The following is a 12,010-nucleotide window of genomic DNA, read 5'->3' on the forward strand; positions in this document are numbered from 1 at the left end:
GCTTCTCCCTCTGCCTGTTGTTCCCCCTGCTTGTGCTCTCGCTCTCTCTTTCTCTCTGACAAATAAATAAATAAATAAATAAATAAATAAATAAATAATAAAAACTTTAAAAAATGGCTAAGATGGCCAATTTTATGTTACATGAATTTTCCTACAAGTAAAAATAAAAATAAATAGTATAATCAGACTCAAATTCAGGACTAATTCTAAATCCCATACTCTTTCCACTATGCCCTTCTTGATAAACTAACTCCATTCATTCATTCAGCAAATATATGAGGGCCTGCTACGTGCCAGGCAAAAGTAGCAGAGACGGATCGATTAATAAAATAGACACAGGTCCTCACATAGCTTAAGTTCTAGCCAATATAACTGCTTATCTCATAAGGACACCTGAATCATCCCTATATTCAAAGGAACTTTACCTGTTTAGTAATGCTTCAATGTCAGTTTGCTCCCCTCAAAAGCTATGAAAAGAATTACTCATATAGATCTGAAGAGCCTCCTTCATTTTTCATGATCTCAGAGGCATCCTCAAACAACAGGCTTACTTTCTAGTGAGTGGAATCCCCTAATATCTTTCCTGATAATTCTGTCATAATCCCCAAATTAATAAATCTCCATGTTCCATTATTCACTAACCTAAACCTTGTTTTTCTTTATTCATTACATTTCTATCATCATTTTTTTTTTTTATTAAGATTTTATTTTTATTTATTTGACAGAGAGAGAGAGACATCAAGAGAGGGAACACAAGCAGGGGCAGTGGGAGAGGGAAAAGCAGGCCTTCCGTGGAGCAGGGAGCCTGACACAGGGCTCGATCCCAGGACCCTGGGACCATGACCTGAGCTGAAGGCAGACACTTAACGACTGAGCCACCCAGGTGCCCCTCCTATCATCATTTTAAATTGCTTATTTAAAAACAGATAAAACCAGTAAACAGAATATAGAAAGCCCTCATGTTTTAGCTCGGGATTTCAAAATATGATTTAGCCTAGTTAAGTAAGATTACCACTCATCTACATCATTTACTAAACCTCCAACTCAAATCTAAACAAGTCAAGTAATACCCTTCAGTTTTAGTTATACAGGCCTCCTTGGCACCCCACCCCACCCCCCAAATTGAGAGACCTAGCAATCCCATTCTCAATCTCTCCATGAGGTTGCTTAGTTGCCATACTTGTGACTTGAACAACCATTTTATTCTAAAACCATAATTCAGAAAGATTCCCCAGTGTATAATCCAAACATACCAACGAAGACAAAGAATAAACTCCTATTTAAAAGATATTTTTAAAGGGAAAAACAGACTCCGAAGACAGATCTATTCTATTAAATTAGTACTAAGCATCTTTTTCTTCAAGAATTAAGCTGTCAGGTTTCCCTAAAAAACAAGTCAGTTTAGCATTCAAGTTACAAAAGCATCTTCAAATTATCTTTAGCAGCCTACAAGATTTAACCTTCTTTTAACAGCTAAGCTTTTTATATTCAGCAACTTCTCTAATTTCACAATTAGAGCTGAGGATTTAAATACAGAAGACAAAAGTACCTTTGATGAAGAGTTCCAAAAACTAACGGGAATGCAAAAATCCTAGAGTACAGCCAATCTCACTGAGTAGACACAGTAGCTCAAAAGTGAAAAGAAAAGGATGCTAACAGGATCTTCTTGAAGATCATTTTGATTACATACACTTCAAGCCTCAATCAAACCAAGGACTGTACTACAAAATGTCCCACAAATAGCAGTAACTAGCGCCATCATCACTCACAGGAAACTGCTTAGGAGCAAGATTCTTTTCAAATTGTGAAAAGCAGGAAAAAAGTGAATGATCAGTGTGCCTTAAAAAAAAAAAAAGAGGGGCACCTGGGTGGCTCAGTCATTTAAGTGTCCCAACTCTTGATTTCAGCTCTGGTCACCATCTCAGGAACATGAGATCGAGCCCCGCTGGGCATGGAGCCTGCTTAAGATTCTCTCTCTCTCTCTCTCTCCATCTCCCCCTGCTCCTCCCCACCTGCATGCTCGCTCTCTCAAAAAAAAAAAAGAGTACCACAAACCTACCTAAATTATCACTGTTGCAGATGCATTCTCAGTGCATTTAAAATGTTATCCAGGATTACCACTTACCATAATATAATTACTTTAACATAACATTAATACGTATTAACAGCTGCATGTTTTATTATATAAATATTCAGCACTTAAATGGAGGGGAAAAAAAGAGTACCACAAGCCAAGTTTCACCAGAAAAATACTCTTACCATTTTCAATTTAAAATGCTTCACCTGATTTGAAATGAAAACTTTGTAATAAGGGCTATAAGGCTCACTTCTTTTAAAAACCATCATACTTAAATTTCATAGCATACTGTCACATGAAAAAGTCACAAAACAATAAATATGAAAGAATTCTTTTTAATATATATTACTGTATGCGCCTTAGTTCTCTTCCAAAAATAGGATACTGCCCTTGTTTATTCAAGGCCCTTACAACATCTAACAGGAAACTCTCTCTGTTACTTCAACTTGAACAAAGTAGGATAAGCAACTATCCTAATGTTACTCAACAGCTCAGTGGTCACAGGAGATCATTTTATATCTAGGCATATATGACATATATGTATGTTGCAGGTGTGATATGTATACCATGCACATGCAGAGAATATATATATACATACACATGCATAAAACATAGACTAATATATATGCACAGGAAAAAGTCTGAAAGATATAAATCCCAGATGAACAGTGATTACCTCTGGATGATATGAAATCTAACACTTAAATTTTCTATGTTGCAATTTAACTATTCTAACTTGTCTACAACAAATAAAGGCTAAAATTTTTATTTTTATATTCCACTGAACTGGTTTTAACAGCAGAACACTCTCCTCATACGGTATACCTTTCAAGTTCCACTAAGGAAGAATAATTTTCAAGTTCTCTGCCATCTTCCTACAGTTGTTAACATTTCTAGCTACTCTGGCAAACTCGTTCTAAACAAAAGGATGTTAAACATGTGCTGATTTCATATACATCAACTTTTAGATACTGCAAATCAAATGCCTTAAAGACTTACCTTCATCATACATTTCTTCTATTAAATAGGCCTCTGCTCGATCTTTCAGAGCATTCACATTGTCCGGTTCCATCTGTAAAACTTCAGAACATACTCGAATAGCTTCAACAGGCTGCTCATCCTACAATAAATAAATGTTGAGAAAAGGATTTATGGTTGTTATTCCATATATTAAGTTTTTACATTTCTGGGAACCAATCAACTGTTACCTTAGAAAAGCAGTGGCAAATCCTTTCTTTTGAACGAATCGTATATTCAGAAACACTTGGCTCTGTTTTCATGACAGATTCATATTTGCTGGTTGCATCTGTGTATCTATGAATGAGCAGATCATGATGAGTACCTAGAGCTAAAGAAAGGACCCTCTACTCTTCACTATGTTACTTAATCAATTCACCTGAATGAGCAGGTGCCTTCAAACACTATTTTTCCCTTGTTAATCTACATGGCAAAGAAGGTACCTCTGCCAGGAAAAGTTGGGAGATAAAACACATGACCACAGAAAATGTGTATGTACAAATAAAAGCATACCTGTGAATACCAAACAAAGTGATGAATTTCTTTACAGAAAAATGCTCACAATTTTGAAACTGAGTAAAACACCTTGTTAAAGTCTGACTCACACAAAGCATTTTCAGCAAAACAGAGATCAGGTTTTATTTCTTGGTCACTACACACCTTCACGAAATAACAGAGCCCATTAGCTACATGCCATTTTAAATAATGAATATCAATATTCACAGCTAAGTATAATGTAGTTCCTTGCAGAATTGCCAGCTTTCTAAGAACAATAAAAGCTATTTCAGCATTTTAAAAAAAAACTAGTGAAAAGTATTAGTCATGTTATACAATAAGTTACTTTCCTTAGTAATGGCAAACTAAAAGATATTATTTTTATACCATTGTGGCACATTATTCCCAAAATGCATTACAATCTTCACATTTAAATGCTGATGTATTAAAACACAGACTTAAATATAACATTTAAAATGGAAGCTATCAATGTCAAAATTGTAGGTGAGATATTGTTCTGTAGTTTTCCAAGATGGTCCAACAACTGTAGGAAACTGTACAGAGAATACAAAACCTCACTTTACTTCTTACAACTACATTTGAAATTATAATTAGCTCAAAATAAAAACTTCAATTAGAAAATAACTGCATTTCACTTACAAAAAAAAAAGTTAGCTTCTGAGAAATTGAAATGGATGTACTTTCCCCAGTTCCTCCAACTAGGTACAATTAAATTAAAATACCCTAGACATTACATATTTGTAAAAATATGAAAAGACTCAGAAAAAGGAGAGAAGTTGTTAGACCATTTGAGGATGGCACATTTAGACTGAATTAATCCCAAATGTTGTGTTCTTTTTAATGCTGATACGCTTTTATGTTTTATGCATACAAATCATAAAGTTATATAGATGATAATACAAATCTACTATACTTGTTAATTCTACACTGGGCACTTGTGTCGCTCTTTTTGACCTGCCTGGGCAGGTAGCTGTAGTTGCAGGGCTGGAAGCTTAGTGGTGGGGAGGGGAGAATTCTATGTTCACCATCAATATCTTGGTCAGACCTGAACTCTTCAGTCTCTTCACACAAAACTGGATAAGAAGACAGTTACGCCTGTTTAGAGCTAACTTCCAATTTGCATACTTTGCTTAGAATTTGGGGGAAATTTTTTGAAAGATAATTGTCAAATTATTGGAAATTTGTTATAGTAATAGTAGTATGACATTTTGTCATATAAAATTCGTATTTACCTCTTACATCTGTTAGAAACATTGTTGCACATAATTTGGCTTATCTTGATTTTGTTTCACTAACTAAAACAATGGTAAAACTTGAAAAAAAAAAAAAAAACCAACAGCTAGGGACCTTGGGACCTGAGGGAAACATAATATGGTAAACTTCCTGGATTTTTTTTTTCTTCCTATACCCCAGATCTGGAGCTAAAGCAGCCAGCAGCCCAGAAATGCCAATGGGTGCAGACAATAAAATCAAAAACCCAGCAAGAGTCTGCTCTCTCAGGCCAAAAAACCTGGGAAGGGCAGCCTGGCAAGATGGCAACTTTGACAACAACAGCTCCACTCCAGCCGAACACCACAGAAAGCGAGTAAAGTGCCGCCTCGACCAACGCCAGCCGGTCAGGTGGACAGCCCTGACTTCCTGCTGAGGCCGCGCCAAGGTGTGCCCCGCCCTGTACCGAGGTGGTGCACACAAGGCCAGCTGCGGAGCCAGGACTTTCATCCATGGCTACAAATAGCCCCCAAAACTCTCACCTGCTCCAAGCAGTAGTGAGAAGCCCCACACCTCAAGTATCAACAAAGGTCAAGTGGGAAACTTCTACCTCCCTGACAGTAACAACGCAATGCCCACCCCTGCTTCGCTGGAACAATGTCAGAAAAAAACAGCCAAAACAGAAGATTTAAATTAAAAAAAAGTCTTACAAAATCAAAGTGTCCAAGTTTCAATTAAAAACCACTCAGCATACCAAGAAACAAGAAGATCTCAAACTGAATGAGAAAAGACACTTTCAACCCCCAAAGGACAGAGGTGTTAGAATTATCTGACAAAGATCTTAAAGCAGCCATGGAAATAGCAGCAGTGACAAACATGCTTAAAGCAAATGAAAGCAACAGACAGCCTTGGCCAAGTAACAGAAGAGATACAACAATAACCAAATGGAATCTGTTTATTAGAACTGAAAAACAGAAAAACCCAAATAAAAAGCTCATTGAACGTGCTTCAACGGTAGAACAGAGGTGACAGAGAAAAGAATCAGTGAATTGGAATGATAAAAAATGACCAAATCTGGGCGCCTGGGTGGCTCAGTTGGTTAAGCGACTGCCTTCGCCTCGGGTCATGATCCTGGAGTCCTGGGATCAAGTCCCACGTCGGGCTCCCTGCTCAGCAGGGAGTCTGCTTCTCTCTCTGACCCTCCCCCCTCTCATGCTCTCTCTCTCTATCTCATTCTCTCTCTCAAATAAATAAATAAAATCTAAAAAAAAAAAAAAAAAAATGACCAAATCTGATCAGAAAGAAAATGAGCTGAGAAAAATGAGGAGAGTCTCAGGGACATGAGGGGCTATAACAGAAGAGCTAACATTTATGTCAGTTGGAATCTAAGATGGAAAGGAGAGAAGACTGAAAAAGTACTCAAGAAATAATGACTGAAACTTCCCAAATTTGACAAGACATAAACCTACATATTCCAGAAGCTAAGTAAACTTCAAACAGGATAAAAACAAAGATATCCACACCTAGATACATCACAATTAAACTTCTGAATACTCAAGACAAAGAAAAAAATCTTGAAAGCAGTCAGAGGAAAATGCCTTATTTTTAGGGAGAAGACCATTAGAATGACAATGGAAACCAAGGGGGTCACAAAAAAGTGGTACAATATTTTTCAGGGCTGTAACGAAAGGGCTGTTAGCCCAGAATCCTATACCACAAGAAAATCTCTATATACTCTGTATGTATCTCTATCACTCTAGATACCGCATTATCTTTTAATAATCAATTTATATGTCTGTCTCTCACCCTAATCTAGAAGCTTAAGACTAAAAACCATGTCACACTCACTTCTACGCCACTAGTGCATCGTCAGTGCCTGACACAGGAGATAATAAATATTCGGTGAAATATAAATAAATCTGCTGGTAAGAATACTATGCAGTTACTATTATTTATATTCTGCCATATTAAAAAAATGTACAGTTGTAGTAATTTTGCCAAGGCCCAGTGCTTTCTAGGATATTCTATCCTCAATGGCTAAGGAGTAAAAGAGCGAGCAGTTCAACTGTTCTTTTGTGCCCAGAAAAGACGTGTAAGGGAGGCTGCACAGCAAACGAGCGTCCTCTTACCTGCCATCTCTGATGAGCTCTTCAGCTGACTCAATTAGCTTATTCAGTTTCTTTACTTGTTTATAGTGTGCAAAACACCTTTTATGATCCTGGTCAAGTTTAAGACATTCACGAACTTCGCTGCTCATGTATTTAAAAAGAGGAAAATACTCCAAGTCAAAATAATCAATGAGTAGTTTTCCATACCAAATACAGAAATCACAATAAAAGGTATTTTTTTGGTAACAATTAAACAAAACACACAGACCTAATAATCTACCATACATTTTACATATGGTATTGTCACACACACATGTATTAACTCAAATTAAAATGACGTAAATAGGTCATACATAAAACACCCCACTTTGCTTCTGTAAATACAGTATCTCTAGTTTCATAAGCATAGCTCGTGAAAATAAACTATGTGGAAATAGAATAACTTAGGGATAACACAAAATATATAAATGAAGAATGTAAAAACAGCCTTAACCACAGTTTTAACTTAAAATTAAAAAGAAAATGAGATTATTATCTTACGGCCAACAAGAAAAAGATGACAGGAGATGTGCATGTCACTGGAACTGACCTGAGGGACAGTTCATGGTCTCCTAGTTGATAGTACAGTGTGCTAATTTTATAAAAAGCCTCAGTATTATCATTCTTCAATTTTGATGCAGCTTTTAAGTCACTTATTGCTTTCCTAGGTTCCCCTTCTTTTATGAAACATTCAGCTCGAAGTTCCCGCAGTTCTGCATCCCAAACACAAACCTTGAGAAACAAGAGAACTAGACTTTAAGAAACAGTAAACTATGCATACTCATGCTTCCCTCCCACATATTTTGCCTACATATCAACATGAAACCATCTTCAGGTAATGTGATTTCTACCTCGTAAATAGTATTAAAAAGTCTGATACAATTTAGATGTGACAAAATAATTTCTCCAAGGATATCTTAAATAAAGTCTAAGAGGGAAGGAATATCCCATATATACTAACGAGGCCCCTTTCCTACTTCCTTCAATTATATAATCCTAAAACTCTGAAAATAAGAATACATGGCATTACTATTAAAAGGTTGTTCCCAGTTAAGCATATCTGATTTTGAAAAGAATATTCCATAATCAGGGCGCCTGGGTGGCTCAGTTGGTTAAGCGACTGCCTTCGGCTCAGGTCATGATCCCGGAGTCCCGGGATCGAGTCCCACATCGGGCTCCCTGCTCGGCGGGGAGTCTGCTTCTCCCTCTAACCCTACGCCCTCTTGTGCTCTCTCTCTCACTCAAATAAATAAATAAAATCTTTAAAAAAAAAAAAAAAAAAAAAGAATATTCCATAATCAGATTTTTGTACTTAATCAACAATTCTAATTTCTAGTCTCAAAAAAATAAAATCTAGGTTCTACATCTGCAAAATATTTCTGTTCTACTAATAACTAAATAGAATTCTTTTATAAATTGTTGTCTCTTTGAAATTAAATCCTCATATCACAAAAAGAAAAGAGGAAAACAATGTGGGAAGGCTGAGGCTTCACCATTTCTACTTTATCAAAAAGTCAACAAAGTTCATAAATGGACTAGTATTCTTTAAAACTTAAGCCCAGGGGCACCTGGGTGGCTCAGTCGTTAAGCATCTGCCTTCGGCTCAGGTCATGATCCCAGGGTCCTGGGATCGAGCTCCGCATCAGGCTCCCCGCTCAGCGGGAAGCCTGCTTCTCCCTTTCCCACCTCCCCACTTGTGTTCCCTCTCTAGCTGTGTCTCTCTCTGTCAAATAAATAAATCTTTAAAAAAAATTTTTTTTAATAAATAAATAAATAAATAAAACTTAAGCCGAAAGTCCACCAATAAAGCCTGTGGAAGTATCTTTTAAATATTTCTCAGAGCTGTTCTTTCTAAAGTCATGTCAATTCTTCACATATATTAAGATATCAAAATCAACACTGTACATTAAGTATCTTGAATAATAAGCTAGGTCAAAATGGATAGTCTAACTACTGGAAGGTAAAAATTTTAACTTTGTATTTCCTTAATAAAGCATTAACAAAATACTGTAATAAAACATGAATTCCACTAGACCACACCACATGATTTCCTCTACAAAATCATCAAAGAAGCTACTCTACATACATCCCAAGTTTATTGCCAAGATTAAGTGAAACTATACATCAAAGTGCTATGAAAATGATAAATAAACATGAATTATGATTGCTTCTACTGGAATATTTTAGTAGACTTCCTTCTGAAGCCATCTGTCATTCAATCCTTCAGAGGCAAGAAAACTATAGACTTAGGTTTCCTATCTAGAACTCTGGATCTTGTCAACTCCATCTGCTTCTTCCCTAGAAACTTACTCTAAACACTCCTCTTCGCCACAAACATTATTTTTCCTTTTCCTTCAAGCAATTCTTTCATCTTTTATCCCATTATCTAACCTCCCAAGTTCTCTCCCCCAAACACAAAATGTAAAATCAAACAAAAATAGCAAAGCAAGCAATATATAAAAATATGTAACTCCTCCTCCCTCCACAGCACATTCAGTACATTTACTGAAAACTTCAGTTCCAAATTTTGTTCTATCTAAATACCATCTTTTCACTTCAGAACTAAAAGCCCAAAGATCAATCTGATTTTATCCTATCTAGGTTTCGCGTAATACGTAACATGTCAAAGTGCATAAACACGCCTTAGAGTAAAAGCAGTGTGTGTCAGACCTGCCAGCCGCAGTGTCTGAGAAACTCACCTCTAAAATCTTATCAAGGAAGGTTACAGCAGCAGTGTGATCTGAGCTCGCGAAAGCATCTAGTGCTTGGGAGCGCAAACGCTGCATTTCGTCAGATTTCACAAGTTGCAACTGGGCTTCCTTTTCTTCATTTTCACTTGGGTTAGATTTGAGCTGTAAGAATGAGAAATTAACGAGAAATTTTTAATCCCTTAAATCTAACACCTGCCGTATCTGACCATTTTAAATCCTGCAGTTCACTGGAGGCAAAGGGTAAAGAGACGCTGGCCACACCAGCTCCTCCCAGGACTTGCCATGGGGCTGACCAGCAGGAGGGCATCTTTGCCTCCACCGGGTGGACAGTACACAGGCGTGAGCTGGAAGCCGGGGGCAAAAGACCTGGGTCCCCCGAACCTGACCAGGAAGCAAACACATTTAGGAACTCGAAAGGGCAGAGAAGAACGAAGTATGGAGAGCTCTCGCCTCACTCTTAGGTACAGCTCGGCAGAGTCATGTGAGTTTCATGTATTCTGCCTTCCAGCTCTATTTCCTAAATATGTATTTTTAAGTATAATTTTACCAAAATAATGAAAAACAGGGAAACTGAGGAGAGGGCATGTTTTTTAGAGGTTATAGGACGAAGATTTGATACCAGAGAGGCTAAGGTGTAAGGAGAAAGGAAGAATTTATGGGGAAAAATGAGAGAGTAATACCTTACATTAAAAAGACAGAGTTTTAAGAGGTCTACACATTTCTCTTTTTCAATAACTTTATCAAGGTATAATTCATACCATAAAACTCATCCATTTTGAGTGTGCAATTCTGATTTTTAACATATTTAGCAAGTATGTACCCACTACCACAGTTTTAGACCATTTCTGTCAACCTTTTAAGATCCCTTGTGTCTGCTTATAGTTCATTCCTACTCCCAGACCGGCCTCAGGCACAGCGACTCTTAACAATTTCTTCCTCCAAATGGAAAATCTTAAGCTTCATGGCTTAGAAAAATTGGGTGCCTACATTAAAAAGCTCTGACTTGGGCAAAGGGGGACTTTTTTCCTGGCGATTATAGTTTATGTGTAATAATTCCTGAAATCGAATATTCTTACTAAAGATGGGAATTGTAGTTGATAGGTTCCTATTTTGGGTGAGGTACAGCCATTGGTAGATTGTTTCTAGAAGTGTCTCTCCTTCAACTGACCAATCACACTGCTCCCCCTTTTAGCTAAAAAAACACCCCCACCACTAGCTACCTGGTAGTAGAGAACACTCCAAATGAGAAACCTCAAGAATACTATTTCTGAGTAGAGGCTCTATATTTCTCCATTTTGTTTTTTGGATACTTTAGGTATTGTTTTGTCTGTTTAAACCACTGGCTTTTGACAGAATGGACAGGGCTCCAAGTATTCATAGGTAACTAGGAATTAACAACCTCAGCTTGCTCTGAGGAGGACTGTCCCTGCATGACTGAATTCCCCAGGTGAAGGGAGTTGCTGTAAGCCATGGCATGCTAACCTATGACTGTTCTGTCATCATCAGGATGGTCTTGAACACCTCTGGCAGACCACATCGGAAGAAAGACAAATGTGTATGTCCTTTGCTCTGGATAAAGGTAATTTATTGATTAACTTGTTTCCTATATGTACATTACTGCTCCTTTTTGAACAGAATACATTAGACTGTATTAGAGACTGCCTCTTCTGGATGGGATTTGCATCCTTTTTTCCCTCAAACTTTAGAGTCTGATCTCTACCACACGATTTTCCTTATTGGAAGGTGAGAGCAGGGAAAGCCCTAAAGCTTGAGGTTGAGGATGGAGGGCTCAACCTCACTCAGTGCTCAGACAACGGGAATGGGAAAGAGGGAGTGAGGTCAGGTCCTCTGGACCTCTTCGAGGATAGAGGGAGCTAGGAGAGAAGGAGGGGATTCTTGCAAGGAGGTAAGACAGGAGTCTGAAAAACAAACTAAGGACTTATAACCCTGAGAAGTTTCAAAGTAAGTTAAGGGAGATGAACATTTTCACTCTTACTGCAGGTGGGGACTCCTCCTAGGATATGTACATGTGGAGACTGGACCCTGCTAGCATTTCCCTCCCTCTTTTTTTCATGTCTCTTCATAACCCTTCTCTTCTTTAGTGTTTCATATTTCTGACCCTCTCAGACAAACCTCTACCTATGACATTAATTTATTTCTTATTTCTTACCATTTACTGTGATCACTGAGCTTCTGGATAAAAACCCGTAATAGCTATGGGATGGGGGTTTGTTAAAAGGGATGAGCCACTCTCTAATCTAAATACACCCCTATTTCTGGGACTTCAAATGAAAACAATGGGTCGATAATTGTAGTGGGTAGACTTCTAAGAT

The 12,010-nt window shown here is 37.5% G+C and overlaps 1 protein-coding gene across 1 annotated transcript in view; it reads right to left on the minus strand.

Moving 5' to 3' along the window:
* DNAJC3 (DnaJ heat shock protein family (Hsp40) member C3) overlaps positions 1 to 12,010 on the minus strand; it is a 68,930-nt gene that overhangs the window by 17,885 nt on the left and 39,035 nt on the right. The window contains exons 5-9 of the mRNA XM_032402745.1: positions 9,666 to 9,818; positions 7,517 to 7,698; positions 6,949 to 7,068; positions 3,286 to 3,391; positions 3,077 to 3,197 (exon numbers count right to left, since the gene is read on the minus strand). Of these exons, the coding sequence (XP_032258636.1) occupies positions 3,077 to 3,197; positions 3,286 to 3,391; positions 6,949 to 7,068; positions 7,517 to 7,698; positions 9,666 to 9,818 (682 nt within the window). The remainder of the gene's footprint in view (positions 1 to 3,076; positions 3,198 to 3,285; positions 3,392 to 6,948; positions 7,069 to 7,516; positions 7,699 to 9,665; positions 9,819 to 12,010) is intronic.

Source organism: Phoca vitulina, unplaced genomic scaffold (assembly GCF_004348235.1).
Source record: "Phoca vitulina isolate PV1807 unplaced genomic scaffold, GSC_HSeal_1.0 scaffold5, whole genome shotgun sequence".
Lineage (NCBI taxonomy): Eukaryota > Metazoa > Chordata > Mammalia > Carnivora > Phocidae > Phoca > Phoca vitulina.